Genomic DNA, 20,573 nt, shown 5'->3' with positions numbered 1-20,573 from the left:
ATCTGGTATCACATTTCTATATCCAACAGTGACATTATAGAACAGGTCCGGAACAATTTTCTAAGCATATATCACCACTGCTTTGCTAACACCGACACTGGACCTTGTTCTAGCACTGTTGGATTATTTTCACTGCCGCTACTTCGCTGCCGGCATAATAGTGCTGACGTTCTGTTTCTTTTCAAACTCCTTCATCTAATCCTCACTTGCCTTGCACTCCTTTCTTGTATCATGTTTCCTATTCCGCACAAGATCACCAGAGAACACAGACCTTTCCATGTTCATGCCTGTCATCACCAACACTGAACCGTCCAAAGAATGCTTAGTCTTTTTAACGCTTATTTTTATGATTTCAATATTGTTCATAACTCGCTGTCATTGTTCTTTTCCGAGCATTGCGTCGTTGTGTCATAGTTTCACATATTGTTCAACTGCCATTCTCCTCCTTTTTATTTTATATTCCCCTCAAGCCTTCTTGTATGTACACTCTTCAAGATTGTTGCTTTATTGCGATAGCAATTATATGGACACTCCAGGCGCATTTATGCCATCGCAGTCGGCGTCGCCCTGATGTTCCGTTAAAGTACAAGGGCGATAACATCTTCGCCGCGCGCCCTAAGCTGTAAGTGCGAGTGAAAGCGTGCGAGGGTGAGCCAACAATGGCGGGTCAACCTCGCGCGCGCGAGGGAGGAAAACGGGCAGGAAAGGAGTACTACCTTGCGGAGGGAGCACTGTCTTGGACTACCTTGCACTATCTTGAAGGCGACCTGCGACGGGAACCGAGTGTGCCGTGCGCTGTGTTTTCATCGCTTCGTTCGCGTTGAAGCTAGACGCCGCACGAAGGTCCATTCGCTCGCTGCTGCTCCCGCGCTTCCTACCTCCAGCGTTTTGACAGCCCGTCTCCGCAGTCATCGAGTGAGATGTGTTCATGTTTGCTTGTGTGCACGTGACACCATGTTAGTTACTTTAGTTAGTAAGTGAATGATTACAAGTCTGTACGGCCGATAAACCTAATATCATTACTTCGTATAACTCGCTACTAATTTTATATCGCAATCGATGCTCCCCCTCTCGCTCGAAACTGCGACTTTCTTTATTGATTGCTTTTTTACCTATATTCCCCTGCTATCTTTTTATGTACACGTGTGCCAGCACTTAGACATAACAGTTGTTCCTGGCCACACTAAATAAGTGATTTATTATTATTATTATTATTATTATTATTATTATTGTTGTTATTGTTGTTGTTGTTGTTGTTGTTGTTGTTGTTATTATTATATTCATACTTACAAAACCACTCAAAAGGTCAGAGTTCCCTCATTGGTTTTTGTAAAGAACCCTAAACGACTATAAAACTGAGAGGCCGTGCACACAGAAAAGCGGGGCAAAATGGCCTAGATAAGTGGAATCCTGAATTTAGGCGCTGTCGTTGTCTTAGCACATTTTATTATAACAATGATCAATACAACCATATTGAACGTGTTGAAGATCGCATGACACGTAATCCAAAATATTCTTGGAGCTACGTGCGCTCTCACGCTTCTAAAGAATGAAAAGAACGCCGAAGATGACGCCTTGTTGATGAAAATGGCGATGTTGTCTCGAACACTGCTCATGTCATTGCAGAACATTTTTGTACTGTATTTGGTGTAAAATATACTTCTACCTTAAGTAACGTTCCTTCTCAGTCTGGTACAGTGTTCAGGCTATCAGTCAACGAAGACCTTGTTTTCAAGTGTATGAAGAGCCTCAAACATTCCCTTTCTTGTGGCGCTTACAGTATCCTTTACGCACTGCTTAAGACTTACGGAAGCATACTAGTTCTCACCAGAATCTTCATCAGTTTCCTATAGTCTAATACATTTCCTAGCACTTGGAAGGTACCACGGGTAGTTCCCGTACACAAATTGGGTGCTAGAAGTGCAGTTACAATAACTGCCCGTTTACAGATGAAAACACTTTGGACGCAGCGCAGAGGATAGATATAAGCCACTATTCTGAAATGCTGGATTATATCCATCCTCTGCGCTGCATCCAAAGTGTTTTAATCTGTATTTGCATCCCTGATTTCTGTCAGTGATAAGAACATTTTCATTCATGAACAGCATGCCTTTATATCGGGACGCTCTATACAATAACGAGCTTGGTCATATTTATGACCATGCTTCCAGTGTGGTACATAGTAGGGGCCAATCAGACGCTATTCGCTTTGACCTGAGTATTTGACATAGTTTGCCATGCTTTTCTGGTTACGAAGCTCAGGAAAACGGACATGCCTTCTTCCCTTACTGCCGTGGTATCCAATTATCTAACCATTAGCTGACGTTTCGTTGGCATTAATGGGCAGATTTTTATTACCTATATATGAGGTCACTAGCGGAGTTCCTCAAGGATCGGTTCGTGGCTCTATTCTCTTTCTACTTTTCATAAATGACATTTCATTAGCAATTCGACACTCCTAATTCGTTCTATATGCTGACGACTTAAAGCTATTTAAGACTGTCAACAGTGTTCAAAAGTGCACTGACCCTCTCTCTGGTGCAGAAACTGCTCTCGAACGCTTCCGAGGCGTCGAGTTGTGCGCGCCAAACGCTTCGCGACGCTCCGTGGGTCGATGGAATAATGGATTGTTAGGAAAATTAAATTATGGGGTTTTACGGGCCAAAACCCCGATCTGATTATAAGGCACGCCATTATGGGGGACTCCAAAAATTTGAACCACCAGGGGTTCATTAACGTGCAGCTAAATCTAAGTACACGGCTGTTTTCGCATTTCGAAATGTGGCCACCGCGGCCGGGATTCGATCCCGCGACCTCCATGCTCAGCAACCCAACACCATAGTCACTAAGCAACCAGGGCGGGTGAAAGTCGTTGGTGTTCGATAAAACGCTCAACTTCTCCTCACACGTTAAGCACGCGCCACGACGTGCCCTTCGCGCTCGGATGCTCGCCGCGTATCTCGTGGCTTGCCTGCTGCCTTTCTGAAATCGTATTCTACTGTGTGCCTTGCACTACTGAACCAGTTTGTGGCTGAACGTGCAAATCGAATTTTGACCCCATTAAAGGCGTGCAAAATAAACTGATATCTATTTTCAAGCACCACATTTGCCGTTCTGGTGACCATACTCCAGGCCTCTCAAGTATATCTCAACTCGCACTTCTACAATCAAGATGTAATTATTCCGACCTATTGTTCCTCTATAAGGTGGTAAATGGCATTATATATCGTCCAAAGCTTCTCTATCAAACCCAATTTTCCATGCCTCAAAAGTATACCATGCAAAATATCGCATTTTCTGCCCGGCCCCGTTGCATTGAAGACTGTCCTATGGCTCGATCCCAAAGAAAATGTATTAAGTATCCTGCCTGTATTGACATATCTCAGAGTTCATTTCCTGCGGTTTGTATCAGTGTAGACAATCATGTTGCATAATAGTAACTTCCCTCTACGCCCGCTTCGTCGTTTTCTATTTCGCTGTTTGTTTCTCCACCTCGCATTATTTCGTCTACCACAATTGTGTTGTTTGTGCATTTTGTCTCGCTTATTATTTTTTGAGTGCACCAGTACGAAGGCTCCATAGCTGTTCCTTGGCACAATACTAAAATGTCACTGAATGGTTATTATTATTATTATTATTATTATTATTACTCGTAGTAGTGCTAGTAGTGCTAGTAGAACTAGTAGTAGTAGTATAGATCATTTGTCGCAGTTGTGTCATCGCTATAGCACGAAAGTTTAAACTCGTAGGCCTCAAAATGTTTCTGCAGTATCTTTGGTGATTTTGCTGCGGTCATTATTTAAAACATTTTGGCGAGCTCAGAACTGTTTCAACGAATGCCGGCGTGCTTAGTGTGCGACTTTGGCCAAATGCCAGCGCGAGAAAGCGCAGCGATGGTTGCTTCTGGCTACGCAGCATGCTGCTTTCATCCACACAGTCGTGCCTCTGCACCTTCGAGAGCTCATTCTCTGTGGCTACGTGTCAATGCATAGCAACCGTGCTGCAACGACACTCTTCGTTCTCTTGAAATGGCGTCTCCATTCAGCTGCTCACCTGACGTAAGCGATCCGGCCTGTGATCCGTGCTCGTAGTAAAAGCGGTCACCGTACTTAAGCCGCTGGAACATGTGGCCCAGTATGCAGGAGAACGTAGGCCCCACTACACCGCTCGGCACGGAGAACTCTGATATGCCGGCTGTGAAGAGGTCGATGTCCCGCACGTTTCTGAAAAGGAAATAGCGAAAAAAAAAAATGTGCAGAAACCATCAACAATGATAGTCAGTGCGAACGAAAAGCCCAAGGCTTCAAGAAAGCTATTCACTTTATTAAAGGAATGAGGCGCTTGAAAGCCTTTATATTTTGCAGTGAGGACATTTAGGTAGTTTCCATTGTTTCACTGCATAATTATCGCAGCGAACAGAGCTGATAACCAGCACAACTGCCGCTAGCGGTAGTATACAGGTGAACGGCACGTGTGCCTCACAGACCCACGACAGCTGGCGTGGGGCAAACGTGCCTCACAACGCGAGCACCACTTGCGTCGGCGTCCTTGTTCCGACCGCCAACCACGCAAATGGACGGGAGCCGTGAATGTTGGCTATGCAAACGAGGTAAGTTGAAGCAGCTTGAGCAGAGTAGACTGCAGAGTCAATTATGAAGTACGCATGGCCGCTGCTAAAATGAATGTTAATATGCATTGCCTACAAATGAAAAAAAAAAAATGTGAAGCAGGGGTTTCGAAGAACCGACTTGGTTTAAAGCTCTAGCGTCCGAGGCAGAATGAGTTGAAGAGACCCGGATGCGTTTTAAGAGCAATGATGCTAATGCGTTCTGACGGCTCACGTTTATATGCTTTCAGAATAGCAACAATACATGTGCCCGTCATTTAACGCTCAAGTGAAAAGGAACTCGAAATTTCCCATGGTTACATGGCATCACAAGGCATAACTGCCTTTAAAACTTTCATCGATGCGCCTCAATTCACTTAGTAAATGGCGGTCTCGTGCTGTGTCCGTTTTCGCTAGTCCCTCTCCTTGAGCGCGTGACAATCTGGTCAGTCGCCAATCCTGTGCTCTCTATGGGTATATCCAGAAAGTAGGCTCGCGTTTCAATGTAGGATGTATCACCGTCTTCATGGCTAGGTCTTCTCGAAACACCGCTATTCTCAAAATGTTGTCTGCTTTATTCCTTCGGCGCGCAGCGAAATCTATAGCAGGTGAACCTGTGCTGTTGCCGTGACCCCCGCATGTCCTTCCCAAGGAGGTTTAAAAGGAAATGAACCTCCTTGATCCTTCTTCATCCGCCACCAACGGAGATTGCGGTAGCAAACGGATTAGTTGCACGGTCACTTAAATTTCGTGTCACAAATTTTTTACCGGCCTTATGGCCACGAACGTACGTGCATCCTTTGTTAAAAGTAACAAGACAACTACGCGCATAACCACTCCAGAATCAGAGCCATATGGTCGAGCTCCTTTATTGCAGTGTATTCGCATTTCTCAAAATATCTGGATAGGAAGGCAAACTCTTATTCAGACCTCTCTGGGAGCTTAATTAAAGGTGCACTCGGGTGGTCGTGTTTGAGCGCTCCAGACCGCTTTATTCAGCTGGACTAAATTGAGTGCTCTAAACACATTCGCCTCAGAGCGTCGCATTCAGAACGCTCGGAGACGCTCTATCTCCGACTTGGAGCTCGGAACAGGGCGGTCGCCGAATCAGCACGGATCCACATCTGCTCCTAGAAGTTTTCATCCTATCAACGGAACCTTCCCCGATAGAACTCCAAACTTGTGTTAAGAAGACGTCTTAAGGTACGCACCATCCTGTGAGATGAACTTTTCATCGTTTCTGCGCAGTTAATGGAGCAACTTGGCCGCCCGCCGGCCACTAAGCCTAGTGCTTGGCTGGACGCCAAATCGACGCCACGCGCGTTCATGGGCTTGCGAAGCATGCAAGGCGAGCAAGCAGCGGCGTCCGCTGCGACACTCGGCCAGTGGCGCACCATTGGTGCAACGCCGCGCCAGCAACAAGCCACCACGCTGCACGGCATGCTTGAACCTTGTCGCAATCGACGTCGGTACCCTCGGCAACGCTATCCGCTCGGCGACGATACTCGGCATAATGGAACGCAGCGACACGTACTTCAAAATCCGCATCACGCAAAACCTCGTGGCCGTTGACACCTATCGTCGATCTGCTGCCGACAAGCTCGCGCAACTGAAGAGCAGCACTATCAGCCATGCAGCTTACGAGACAAACACCTACGTGTCTGCTGATCCAGTGTACGCACGCGGCGTCGCACATAGAATACCCGCCTCGGTCTCAGACGAAGAGCTGCCGAGTATTGTGGAAGTAGAAAAAGCGAAACTCCTGAAAATTGGCCGGATAGGCTCGACCAGTAGCGTGATGTTGACGGTGGAAGGCCCACGTTTACCCAGATTTGCGCTCATTAACCGTATTGTCCAGCGCCTCTACCGATTTCGACAAAGAAGTTCGGTGTGCTTGCACTGCTTCATACTCGGTCACCGCATTGACGTATGCCCAAATCGTTCGACGTATTGCATGTGTTACCATTGCACTAGAACATTTTCCCGTGTTCAAAACATAACCCCCTTCCCTCCTCCCCATGAGTGCTTCCCCTACTGCCATAACTGCGCAGGTGAACATTCGCCAACTTCGAAAGACTGCCCAGCAAGAAGCGGACCGCGCGGCGCTTTCGCGAGCATCCAAGCTCCGTCGCCGACGGTTACGCAACACCATGCCCTTCCAGTATACGTCCTGTTTCACTGAGTTGTCACAAGGGACACACCATCCCCGTCAACAGGACACAAGAGTCACAATAAAAAGCAAGACGCCAGACACCTCTATTGGCATTGTATGAATCTCTATGTCCATTGCCACTTGCAACCGTTTCACCGTGCATCGCCAGAAGAGTCGCAGCCGCAGTCTCAGCCGCGGTCGCAGCACCAGCCAAAGCATCAGAAAAAGATCTCCAAACGGAAGCCCGCCGTCTGAAGCCGCAAAGCAATCCACCACTCCGAAGCCAAAACATCCCAGAAATGACAAGAGCCAGCTAGCCTCTGATGTTCATGAGCCAATCCGTCCGAACCTACCGACTAATTCCTCACAACCATCACCTAACACCTCAGAGTCTACCCGTTCTATTTTACGGACTCCAGTTCTTCATTACTCGTACTCTCAAGCTCTTCAGTGCCCTATAACACCATCTACAACACCATCATACATGCCGGACCAAACAAGCATGCAGCACCTTGAACGAGCAGTCCATGTTCTAAGGGCTAAAGTAAACAGCCGCAACCTCCGCAACCTCATTCACGATCGCAAATGAGGTTGCGGTGATTCGCACGATACAGGCTGAAATGCAATATCTAAAACAAGAAATCGCACGCACTGATGTGGTGGTTCAACAGCTAGTAGCCAAAGCGCAAATATTTGCTCGTGCACAGACATCCACGCTATCCAAGGTTGATGACGCCTCCGCCTCTGCCAATCTGTAATATGGCAAGTCCTAATCGACCTCTAGTAATATGGCAGTGTAATCACCGGAGCCTTCGAAAGAAGAAGGCTCTCTTACAACGATTCATCCACTGAAAAACGCAAAAAATATATATCCTTTTAATTCATGAAGCTTGTGGATTTATATCATTACCGGGATATGAACACTTGATCCAAGGCGGTATTACTAAACGAGACAAAAGGGTTACACAGGGTGTTACCATTCCAATTACCCCTGTAACACACGTGGCCAAACATATTCTAGCTACACAGATCGATTCCATAAACAATTCGACTCAGGAGCACGTTAGTGCACAATGCCGCTTCGGCAGCCATGACGTTCTGATCGTCAACGTATACTGTGTCCCAACGCTTGACTGTCCTTCCCTGAAATGGTTGGACACGTGCACAGAGCTACATAAGGACAAAGACATCATTATAGCTGGGCATTTAGCTGGGCATAGGTGGGCATCTCCATTTCAATACACATAACATATGGGGCTACCCGCGCACAACGAAAGCAAGGCAACGCCTCGAATGAAAAATGCAAGATAACAAGTATACATACGTTCCTTAATGATAAAACTGACCTTACGTGCCAAGGAAACAGTGTCGAACGTGGCTTTAACCCTGACTTAAGCTGGCACCGCGTAATTGGCAATGTAACTTAAGTGAATCTTCATGAAAATCTTGGAAGTGACCATGACATCATTGAAGTTACTCTAAGCATTCCTCGCCCTAAGACTCGCCTTGCTGACGCAGCTTCCCATACACAACTTACCGACTGGCCCCGATTTTGATTAGGCCTAGACAAGGCCGACGAACAGCCGGACCTACAGTCATGGGTGAAGAATATTAGCGTGACGAGGAAGGAATACACCGAAAAGATTGCGCGCATTGCTGAAAACCCACACATAGACTCTTATCTGCTTACCCTATGGGTAAAAGACACAGGCTAGTGCAAAATTAGAAGCGACATAAACAAAATCATGGCCTTCGCAAGCTTATTGAGCAAATAACTTTAGAAGCGCGAGAACACACCCAAAAACTTTGCACCGAAAACTGATTAGAAACATGTGACAAGCTAAACGGCAATTTACTGCGAAAGTCTGGGATATCTTGAGATCACTTTTGGGCCAAGGAAAACCACGACACACCATGGACAAGATAAGGAGCTCTGGCAAGACACGCGAAGAAACAGCTGATGAAATTCGTCAGGCGTTCTATCCATTGGACCAAAATGCAGGACAACTTCCGGATTACCCAACTGAGTCAGTCAAAAAGAGCACAACCGGCATAAACAGCCCGTTTACTTTAGCTGAGCTACATACGGCTCTCTCTTCGCTGAAACGAAACACGAAGCCTGGCAAAGATGGGATTACTTATAGTACACTTCGTAACTTACCCTCTTCTCAGTTAGAGGAACATTTAGAATACATCAACAATATTTGGGAATCCGGAATCCTTCCAGAGGAGTAAAAAACGGCAATAATAATACCAATCCCGAAACCCGGCAAACCGGTCAACTGTATCACGAACCTACGTCCTATATCTTTAACGTCGTTTGTAAGCAAACGGATGGAACGCACGGGCTTTAACCGTTTGAACTGGCACTTGAAAAACAGTAGTACCTTTCCTAACCCAATGACAGGCTTTAGATCACGTTAGCACTCAGGATACTATGCTTCGTATCTCAAGATGTGTATCAAAATCACAGTCTCGTGCAAAGCGGAGTAATCGCGGGTGTAGATATAAACAAGGTGTTCGACCCGATTATGCACTCCGCTATACTCAAGAACCTCTTGAACCTACGAACCGACGCCCGCCTCCACAAGTATATTGAAGATTTCCTTACCGGTTGCTCTATAAAAATTAGTGGAGAGCTTTCAGCGCCGTGCCCACTTAGTATTGGAGTCTCTGAAGGCTAAATCCTATCATCCACTCTCTTTAATATCGCTTTGCTCGATCTGCCGGCCCGGCTCTCTCCCATCGCACTACTCGAACACACTATTTAGGCAGACGATATTACTATATGGTGTTGCAAGGGGTTTCTAGGAGAACAGAAGCACACGATCCAGTCAGGCTAGATACCATTCACGAATACGTGAACGATATTGGGCTTAACTGTTCTCCAAGAAAATCCGAGTTCATAGTAGTAGCTAATCAAACAGGCCACCGAGCGGAAGAGCAGCGCCAAAGCATCAGTCTCCATATCGAACGCACCCAAATACCAAGCCGATCTAACGTCAAAATATTGGGCTTTGTCCTTCAGGATGACCGTAGAGCCAAAGTATGGTTAAAAAAAAAACAATCCGACAACTAAATCAGATTTACCACATGCTATATAGAGTAACACATAAACACAGAGGACTAAAGCAGCAAGAACTTCGAAGGATTATTGAGGCGCTTGTGTACTCCCGTGTGTTCTACAAACTTGCATATCAATCACTCACCAAAGCCCAGCACTCGAAATTAGAAACGGCGCTTCGCAAATATACCAGTTTAGCTTTAGGAGTGCCTCAATTTGCCGCAAACGACCTTGTGGCTTCCACTGGGCTTTTCAACAAGCTTGACGAACGGATTACAATTTGCAGAAAAGCGCAAATTCAAAGGCTCGAAACTTCCCCACAAGGGCGCAAACTGCACGAACATCAAGGATACCAGAGAGGTGCCCCACCCCCTTTTCCACCGCTGTATTCACCACCATGGGACTCACTACCCAGGATCGCGGTCCAGCCTATACCACAACATATGCAGCCGCACAAACACGAAGGTCGCCGCTCGAAGTTAGCCAAACGAGTAAATAGGGAAAACCCACGACCATAAACTACGTATTACTATACGGATGCTAGAGAAAACACGGGGAAGGCGGGAGGTGGAAAAAACCACCAAGCAACCAGACTAAGTGTTGTTGCCGATAGCTTGAAATCTAGCATAGCGAATAGATTATAAAGCTGCCTTTGAAACGTTTATGCCTATTAGGTGCAATGTCTTGAACTTATGGATAAGGTATGATTCTTTGTGTTTTCTTTCTTGTTCAGAACGGAAATTTGACTGTGATGTACAGTTCAAGTTCATCAAAGTTATGACCTGGTCATAAGACGTTTACACCTCAAAGGGTGCAAACGTCTTAGGCAAAGTTACACCCCTTGGGGTGTATCTCTGTCACACCACAATAATCGTCATCTGCCTTGCTTGCGTTTTATTTCTTGAAAACGCCGCGTCCGCTACTTTCCTATCGGGGATGCTATATACTACCAGACACCTCACAACGCCGGCGTGGCGTCGCAGACATGTCAACCTTGATGGTGCACGAGACGGACAAGAAGCCGTTGGCGTCAGCAGCCAGGGAAATATGAGACACGTAACGCAAGCGTGACGTTTACCGCTCAGCTACCAAAGCTCGCACACAACAGCTCTACAGGAACGCTTATAGTGTGCGTGCGGACAACGCTCGTGACAGCAGAGGAAGGCAAAACATACTATTATGCAGCATGTACAGCAAACAAAACATCCATACTTACTGCCTCCTTTTGTCGTTGCAGTGAGGACATCAGTGTGAGAAAGCTCAACATGGCTTTGTTGTTGTGTGTTTCATGCCATTTGTTTTTTTTATCTGACAGCCAAATGTCGCGGTAACGCAGCTTCAAAAGTTGTAAAACATTCTAAATCGCATATCAGTATATGAAATGAAATCAAGATTTCATTCCTTGATGCCTTCAAAGTTCTTAGAGACACGCGAGTAGACCAAATGTGCGCTTACTTGTACAGCACCTTGTACTTCTCGACGGAATCGTTGTCCATGTACTGCTTGAGGGCGTCGAACGACGTCAGATTGACACCCGTGCAAAAGTAAAAGTAGTCCACGTAGGGTCGAACGCCGTGTTCCCGTGCGCGCTGCAGGTTTAGTGCGACGAGGTCGAGGCCGAAGCTTTCGTTCCGTAATCGGTACAGGTGGTTCGTCACGCCATCGGTCACGTCTCTGCGGAAAGAAAGAAGTCGATTTGAAACGTTGTCGATTCTACACTCCCAATGGCCTATTTCCTGCCTGCCCCTTCCCTGTATTGACATTGAACTGGCTTATGGCAACAGCCTGTACATATATATATATATATATATATATATATATATATATATATATATATATATATTGTGAGCATTATTCATACGCTTCATATTCTCACCTGTACATACTCATCATCACCGTTTCAGGGCCTGGTGGTGGGGCACTCACTCGTGAGAATAAAGAAGAGACTGGATGCCTATACCTTGTCCCAGAAGTGGTGGAGTGTGCTGTCCTGTTTCTTCGTCCTCTCGCTGCTGGTCTCTCTCCAGCTTCGCCTACGCTACAACCCTGGAGCTCCGCTCGGGTCGCCGCCTCTACCAATTGCACTCAACCATGCCGCAAGACCAGCAAACCAATACCCCGACGTGCACCTTGCCTGCTCCTGCGGGAACCCCTTCTTGGACAGTCACCACCCCTCAGAAGCATCCACCGGTGTTTGCTGGGCTTCCAGATCGCGACGTTGAAGACTGCTTGGAGCTATACGAGCGCGTGAGTGACTTTAACCACTGGAACGAATCAGCAAAACTTGCTCACGTTGCCTTCTACCTAACAGGCGTTGCGAAAACTTGGTTTTACAATCATGAGCTCGATTTCGTCAACTGTAGCACGTTTAAACACCACCTACGCCAGATTTTTGCGAACTCGTCTGTCCGCTCCGATATCGCCAAGAAGAAGCTTGCTGAGCGTGTTCAGCAGTCGGGCAAGTCTTACACTTCGTACATAGAGGACGTCCTCGCCCTCTGCTGCCGCGTGAACACCTCGATGGCAAAGAGTGACCGTGTACGCCACCTGCTCAAGGGTATTGGGACTGTGGCATTCAATCCTCTTACAGTGCTGAAACCCACTACCGTCGCAGACACCATTAGTACATGCGTCTCGATGAGCTTCATATGCTCCGCTTACACCCTGACACATCTGATTTCAAGGCTTCCAACGACAGCGAGCTACGTACCTTGATTCGCTCCATTATCCGTGAGGAACTGCACGCCAATTCTTCGTCAAACCCTCCTGAGGTCCATCTGACGCTTCCTGGTGGCGGCCTACGCCATATCGTGAGGGAAGAGATAGTTGCCGTGACCTGCCCGCAAGTCCCGAGCTCGCACCCTATCCCTCCGCCAACTTACACTCAGGTGGTCTCTATAGTGCCATCCTCCCAGCAGCCACCACAACAGGCACCTGCACCACACGTGCCCCTGAATCCTATCACTACAAGACCACAACCTCTTCTGTCTTACAACGCATGGAGCCCATCTCGACCGGCTTGCTATTACTGTGGCATCCGTGGCCACATTTCAAGGTTTTGCCGACGCCATCAGCAAGATGGAAGACGTGGGTATGACGGGTTTGAAAGGGATGAGTTTTCTGGCCCTGTACCACAACGTCGGCGTTCTTACTACAATTATTATCCTCGACGTTCCCCATCTCCGCAGGACTTCAACGCTGCCAGTTCATTGCGTTTCCTGCGTCGTCGCTCTCCATCACCGATGCGGCGCTCCTCTTCCCCTCTTCGACCGGCTACTTCGTACTCGGATCACCGCCCGGAAAACTAAATGGTGCAGCTTCAGGAGGGAAAGCTGCATCCTTTGGACAACGTGACACTCCTCCGATGCGCCCGTCAAATGTACTTCTGGTGTTTGATGAATGTGTCCGAACTGAAGCCTTGGTTGACACAGGTGCATCCCTTTCCGTTATTAGTATGACTTGCGTTCTCGATTGCGAAAAGTGAAGACACCGTATAATGGCCCTCCCCTTCGTTGTGCTAATGCAATTCTTGTTCAGCGCTCCGCTGTTTGCACTGCGCGTGTTTACATTGATGGCATCCTTCACCACATTCAGTTTGTTGTGCTGTCTTCGTGTACCTACGCGACGATTTTGGGATGAGACTTCTTGTCCTCCGCCTCAGCTTTCATCTCTTGCCGTCAGCGAACTATCCATATGACGGACACTGAATCTTCGTCCGCTGTCGATGCTCATAGCCTACGTTTCGTCACGTCTACTGACTGTTCATTCCCGCAGGCAATGAGCATATTCTTACACTGACTTCCGACACTATTCTTAATGGTGATGTCTTCCTTGCGCCGAGCGGTCACTGCATTTCTGGTGGGCTTAGCCTTACTCCTAGCCTGGTGCGGTTTCAGGACGGTAGAGCGTTCGTCGCTGTTCGTAACCCTACTTCTTCGCCAGTTGTGCTCTCCCAGGGCACTACTGTGACTTGCTTTACTGACACCGAACCTCTTTCACTGGTACCGCTTCACACCGAATCACCACCTTTGTCTAGCACAACTGATGATCATACTGCTGCCGCTGCTTTAACGGCCGCGATAAATCCCGATCTGGCTGCTGCGCAGAAAGAAGACCTTTTGGCACTCCTGCAAAATCACAGCGCCTTATTTGACGTTCACTCCAACCTTCTGGGGCGCACTTCCGTCGCAGTACATCGCATCGAAACCGAAGGCAGTTCATGTTTTTTCCGCAATTGAACACACACAAAAGGAAGACACATAAAGGCAACATGGGCGGCACTTACAACTGATTTAATTTGGGCTGTGACCCATGAATATATATACACATACACGCATGCGCTGGCTGTTCACAGATATACGTTACCCAACGGTCAAACAATCTAGTTTTTGATTTATAGAGCGCGATAGATGTATCGCTAATGAAATTTGTACCTTTCTTTTTTATACAGTAAGCTTCCATCAGCTCACGTGCTGTTTGAAATCTACTTCTGCCAAGAATCTTAATCTCAGGAAACCGTGGTTTGCACAAGCTTACTATATAAAAAAGAAAGGTACAAATTGCATTAGCGATACATCTATCGGGCTCTATAAACCAGAAACTAGATTGTTTGACCGCTGGTAACATAGATCTATGAACAGCCAGCGCATGCGTGTATGTGTATATATATTCATGGGTCACAGCCCAAATTAAATCAGTTGGAAGTGCCGCCCGTGTTGTCTTTATGTTTCCTCCTTTTGTGTGTGTTCAATTGCGGCAAAGAACATGTCTTTTAGCAAGCACCAACTAGGCCAACAAGCAGTTCTGTTACGAAGACAGTTCGATTGTACGCCGACGCACGTATCGCGTGTATTCCGCAGAACGGAAAATCATTGCGGATAACGTTGATGACATACTCAAAAAAGACATCATACGACCATCATCCAGTTCTTGGTCGTCTCCTGTTGTGTTGGTTCGCAAGAAAGACGGCTCTGTACGATTTTGCGTCGATTATCGAGCCCTTAACAAGATCACGCGCAAAGATGTATATCCGATGTCAAGAATCGACGATGCCATTGACTGCCTCCAGGGTGCAGAATATTTCTCTAGTTAATACTTCCGATCCGGGTACTGGCAAATCTTGCACGAAGCGGACAAGGACAAGGCAGCCTTTGCAACACCAGACAGACTTTACGAGTTCAACGTCATGCCCTTCGGTTTATGTATTGCTCCTGCAACATTTGAACGCATGACCGACACCGTTTTACGTGGCCTTAAGTGGAACGCCTGTCTGTGCTATTTAGATGACCATCGTTATTTCTTCTACAACTTTTCGTGAGCACGTTGAGCGTTTGGACGAAGTTTTCACACGCATTTCCAACGCTGGACTCCAAGTCAACACCAAGAAATGCCATTTTGCCAGAAAGAACATCAACGTGTTGGGCCACCTAATCAGCAAAAATGGCGTTCGACCAGATCCCGACAAGGTTGCTGCCATGCTTCGCTTCCCTCGCCCTGAAAATCAAAAACAATTAAGTTTCTTGGGCCTGGCATCCTACTTCCGCCCCTTCATCAGCCATTTAGCTGCCGTGGCGTCGCCGTTGCAGAAGTTGCTCACGTCGGGCACTGCTTTCCCTTGGACAGATGACTGCGAACTTTCTTTTCAAGCCCTCAAGCAGGCATTAACCACCGACCCTGTCCTCTGTCACTTCGATGAGAACGCACCAACTTGCTTGCACACCGACGCTAGCGGCCATGGGATCGGCGCTGTACTATTACAGCGTGATAACACCTCACGAGAGAGAGTTATTGCCTATGCCAGCCGCGCATTAACGGCTGCCGAAAAGAACTACTCGATCACAGAGAAGGAATGTCTCGCTGTAGTTTGGGCGATACAAAAATTTCGACCATACCTTTACGGACGCCACTTCATGGTAATAACCGACCACCACGCCTTATGCTGGTTGTCGTCAATCAAAAATATGTCTGGACGCCTTGGTCGCTGGGTGGTCCGCTTGCAAGAGTACGATTTTGACGTTGTCTACAAGTCTGGGAAAAAGCATCAAGATGCTGACGCTTTCTATCGCTGCCCGCGGCCACTATTATCTTTGAGTACATCTCTCCATTGCTCGCCACTTGATGATGAGTCTAAGTCTCCATTCCCGTTATTACCTCTAGCGGTTACTGACACGTTATCTTCCAATGGCGTCACTATCAGCGTCAATATTAGCATCAACTATTTTGTAACAGCATTACACCATACAGGCTGAAATGACTGCTTTCCGTTGGAAATTGATTTTTTTTTAAATACTACTTGAGCGATGAACATGGTCAGGGACAGCGGAAAAACGAGCTGATAATTTATAATCCTGCAGTCATTATTATTGTTATTTGTTTTGAAAACATATATACATTTAACAGGAAAGGGAAAGCGAGGAGCAGGCTGGCAACTGCTACCGGAAGAGGCACAACGCCTGCCTACTCTTCAGAAGGGAGGGGACAGCAACAAAGATATTGAAGATAGGAAGGAGGGGAGGAAAGAGGAGAGAAAGAGCAATAGGACAAATCTAAAATAATAAAGTAGAACACACAGTGCAGATCACACACAGTAGGGCCGGTCACTGAAGGTGACGCAACTACAGAATGGTAAATGGAAGAAATAGTATCGACGCTATAAACGTGAACTTAAGTTAGTTAACTCGGGAAATGTAGGTAGATCGCGATGAGCCTGATCACTTCAATACGTACAACCACTGGGACATGTACATTCGTCGAGTGTCGTACACCGCAGGCCAAGGAGATGATAGTCTCTCACTAGCGACATGCGTTGCGCACTGAAAGCGGGACACTCCAATATCAGATCCTGAAGTGTCTCGCAGCAGCCGCAAGACGTACACGATGGATTGGACACACGTCCTTGTCTGTATAAACGTTCTCGCACGTCCATGCAGCCAACCCTCAGCTTGAGTAGTTGCGCTCTAGTCAGTCCAGTCATACGTAAATGAGGACTCTTCGAGGTTTAAGATATTGCAATCCGAGAAACAAAAATTGTCTGCTTCGAATGCAGTGCATCCTGCCACGCACCGAACCACGACAGCCTGGTGCCAATCACTGACTGCTAGAAACCACGACGCAACACATTCCCCAACTTGTCACAGCGCAATGGGCACGAGAGACGAACTAATGCGTTCACGACCGAGCGCTTGTCGAGAGCGTTCAGTGTACGTGACTACGCACGCTCACCGTGCTAAATGTCTGCGTGCATTCTTTCCTGAACACCGTCCAGCCATGGAAGCCAATCTTGCCCCGCAAGTCAAGTAAGCAGTGCTTATACACCAATTCAACAGGTTTTCCTTAAATTATTTTATCAACTACAATTTATTTTATATGCGTCATATGACTGGAATTACCAGCCGCCGCACACTGGCGCTAAATTCCTCTCGTTAGCTCGGCTGCTGAAAAACCACGTACGTTGCTTTTTGCGCTTCCAGAATCTGGGTGCAAACCCACGCACTTCTAAAGCGCCTTCGGGTGCTCAAGGTAAATAAATTGCTTGCGACTTGCTCAGCTGCGTGCAGTCGTGTATGCGGCCTTCCATCGATCAGCAATGCCGCAAGCGTCAGGCCGAGCGCACTTCTCTCGGTGGAGTGCAGACGGTCCGCGAGAGGAGCAACCTGCGGCCCGCGATACCGAGAGCATGCTCACCTGTCGAATGCCTGCGCGCGCTGCTGCATGAGGCCCCGAAGGACTGGCTCGAGGAAGCCGTCGTAGAACTCGAACGGGAAGAAATAGTTGTCCTGCAGTTCGAAGGTGGTTCCGCCCAGCAGATATTTGCTGCAAGTACAGAAGGGAAATTTCACACACATTTCAACCGCAACCGTTTGGAAGGTCACGGCTGGATAAGGATGATCGATTCGGGCTCGCCTGACCGTGAGGTGTCGGTACTCACGGCCCTCGGCTAAGTGCAGTGCGCTCTTCGCAGTTCGGTTTTCTTGCTGCTAGTAAGCGGGACTTATTGATCTGCAGAAATTAAGCGCGTCAACTTTTGCAGGTCTGAAGGCTGTTATAAAGTGCCTGGAGGACGGTCTTTGAACATGTGCATTAGGATAAATGGTCTCACTGCATTGGTTATAAAATTTAATGAGGGTAATTCATATTATTGCCCGTTTAAATACTAGCTAGAGTTATATTACCAGTTCGCACTTCACTTCTTATCGAAGCTAACGAAGCCATGTGCTCCTTATTTGTGTATTTTCTCTGAAATTTCTCTTGATTTATGCGCACTAAATATTATTTATTTAGGATTTCAGTCACATGCTACGATAGTTTGCGTGCTTCGATGTGTTAACTATATAAGCGTATAAAAATAAAAGGCGCTCTAATTCGAAATACGAGTTGTCTTGTCGTTTTCATGTACACGTGTCTATGTTTTCAGCAATGTTAGACGACTGGAAGATGCAGCTTTTCGAGAACTATGGGCCACGCTGATGTAAAGGAGACATACCAGCCGGCCAAGCAGCAACAGCCGCAGCTACGCCATACCCCTCCCCCCATAAAGGAAAAAGAGTGCTTTTAAAGGGGACGACATGAAAGATGTCAACTCGCTCATGCCGCGTTTCTTTCAATGTCATCACGCGACTTCCAGTGCCCTCGTCGGTTACCGGCATGACGCGCACGACCGCAGTGTCGCACTAATGACGGCTGTGCCACGACGGTGGCGTCAGTGACAGCGCTATACGAGTGAGCAGCTCTCACGCGGCGAAGGTTCCGTCGATGAGCGTGTGTCCCAGGCGGAATGCGGCTGCTGCGAACTCGTTCAGCATGGTCGCGTCCACGCTGTCATTGTACGTGGTGGAGCCACTGGACCGGGGCGTCAGTCCGAAGCGAGTCATCGTCTGCGGCCCCACGACGATGGGCAGCCACTCCGAGTACACGATGTGCTGAAACTGGCACTCCACGATCCGCCTGCAGCCGTGCGCACAATGCTTCCTTATTCGCCTCTCTGACACACACGCACGCTGCACTAGCTTGCTACTAAAGGTTAACGGGACTGAAATAGCATGTTTAGCGTCCTTGCTCAGCATTTAAGAATTGTGCCCTCCGTAACAGTCCATAGAGCGTTACGTTTCTGCGGTCTTCTCTAGAACGGAATAACGGTCCTCGCAATCAGCTGGTGTCCGAAATGAAAAAAAAAAAAAAGAACTTACCCCCAGGTCTTTAAAAATGAGCGCAAATTTTAATCGTTTTCGGGTCATTAAGGCGTCATCAGCAACTGACAGAAGTGTCCATGAAGCAGCGCGCTTTTGAGTGGGGTTCATAATAATAATAATAATAATAATAATAATAATAATAATAATAATAATAATAATAATAATAATAATAATAATAATCAGCCTAGTTACGCCCACTGCAGGGCAAAGGCCTCTCCCATACTTCTCCAACTACCCCGGTCATGTACTAATTGTGGCCATGCTGTCCCTGCAAACGTCTTAATGTCATCCGCCCACCTAACTTTCTGCCGCCCCCTACTACGCTTCCCTTCCCTTGGAATCCAGTCCGTAACCCTTAATGACCATCGGTTATCTTCCCTCCTCATTACATGTTCGGCCCATGCCCATTTCTTTTTCTTGATTTCAACTAAGATGTCATTTACCCGCGTTTGTTCCCTCACCCAATCTGCTCTTTTCTTATCCCTTAACGTTACACCTATCATTCTTCTTTCCATAACTCGTTGCGTCGTCCTCAATTTCAGCAGAACCCTTTTCGTAAGCCTCCAGGTTTCTGCCCCGTATACGTGAGTACTGGTAAGACACAGCTGTTATACACTTTCCTCTTGAGGGATAGTGGCATCCTGCTGTTCATGATTTGACAATGCCTGCCAAACGCACCCCAGCCCATTCTTATTCTTCTGGTTATTTCAGTCTCATGATCCGGATCCGTGGTCACTACCTGCCCTAAGTAGATGTATTCCCTTACCACTTCCAGTGCCTCGCTACCTATCGTAAACTGCTGTTCTCTTCCGAGACTGTTAAACATTACTTTAGTTTTCTGTAGATTAATTTTCAGACCCAGCCTTCTGCTTTGCCTCTCCAGGTCAGTGAGCATGCATTGCAATTGGTCTCCTGAGTTACTAAGCAAGGCAATATCATCAGCGAATCGCAAGTTGCTAAGGTATTCTCCATCAACTTTTATCCCCAATTCTTCCAACTCCAGGTCTCTGAATACCTCCTGTAAACATGCTGTGAATAGCATTGGAGATATCGTATCTCCCTGTCTGACGCCTTTCTTTATTGGGATTTTGTTGCTTTCTTTGTGAAGGCTTACGGTGGCTGTGGAACCGTTATACATATCTCCCGGTATCTTTACATATGGCTCATCTACACCCTGATTCCGTAGTGCCTTCATGACTGCTGAGGTTTCGACTGAATCAAATACTTTTTCGTAATCAATGAAGGCTATATATAAGGGTTGGTTATATTCCGCACATTTCTCTATCACCTGATTGATAGTGTGAATATGGTCTATTGTTGAGTAGCCTTTACGGAATCCTGCCTGGTCCTTTGGTTGACAGAAGTCTAAGGTATTCCTGATTCTATTTGCGATTACCTTAGTAAATACTTTGTAGGCAACGGACAGTAAGCTGATCGGTCTATAATTTTTCAAGTCTTTGGCGTCCCCTTTCTTATGGATTAGGATTATGTTAGCGTTCTTCCAAGATTCCGGTACGTTCGAGGTCATGAGGCATTGTGTATATAGGGCGGCCAATCTTTCTA

General features: G+C 47.1%; 1 protein-coding gene and 1 long non-coding RNA gene across 3 annotated transcripts in view; one reads left to right on the top strand and one right to left on the bottom strand.

Annotated features, from left to right (window-relative positions):
- LOC126526928 (salivary peroxidase/catechol oxidase-like) overlaps positions 1 to 20,573 on the bottom strand; it is a 92,564-nt gene that overhangs the window by 9,082 nt on the left and 62,909 nt on the right. For both annotated transcript variants that reach the window (XM_050174634.3, XM_055068448.1), the window contains 4 exons: positions 18,556 to 18,765; positions 17,506 to 17,634; positions 11,278 to 11,496; positions 4,054 to 4,223 (listed from right to left, as the gene is read on the bottom strand). In XM_050174634.3, coding sequence (XP_050030591.1) covers positions 4,054 to 4,223; positions 11,278 to 11,496; positions 17,506 to 17,634; positions 18,556 to 18,765 — 728 coding nt within the window. The remainder of the gene's footprint in view (positions 1 to 4,053; positions 4,224 to 11,277; positions 11,497 to 17,505; positions 17,635 to 18,555; positions 18,766 to 20,573) is intronic.
- The window catches only part of LOC129383743 (uncharacterized), a 29,928-nt gene continuing 13,587 nt past the window's right edge, over positions 4,233 to 20,573 (top strand). Inside the window, exons 1-2 of the long non-coding RNA XR_008611607.1 lie at positions 4,233 to 4,609; positions 16,868 to 17,117. This is a non-coding gene — a long non-coding RNA (uncharacterized lncRNA). The remainder of the gene's footprint in view (positions 4,610 to 16,867; positions 17,118 to 20,573) is intronic.

The sequence above is a fragment of the Dermacentor andersoni genome, chromosome 9 (genome assembly GCF_023375885.2).
Source record: "Dermacentor andersoni chromosome 9, qqDerAnde1_hic_scaffold, whole genome shotgun sequence".
Taxonomy (NCBI): domain Eukaryota; kingdom Metazoa; phylum Arthropoda; class Arachnida; order Ixodida; family Ixodidae; genus Dermacentor; species Dermacentor andersoni.
The sequence above is the reverse complement of the archived record's forward strand: the minus strand, read 5'-3'. Positions and strand labels throughout refer to the sequence as shown.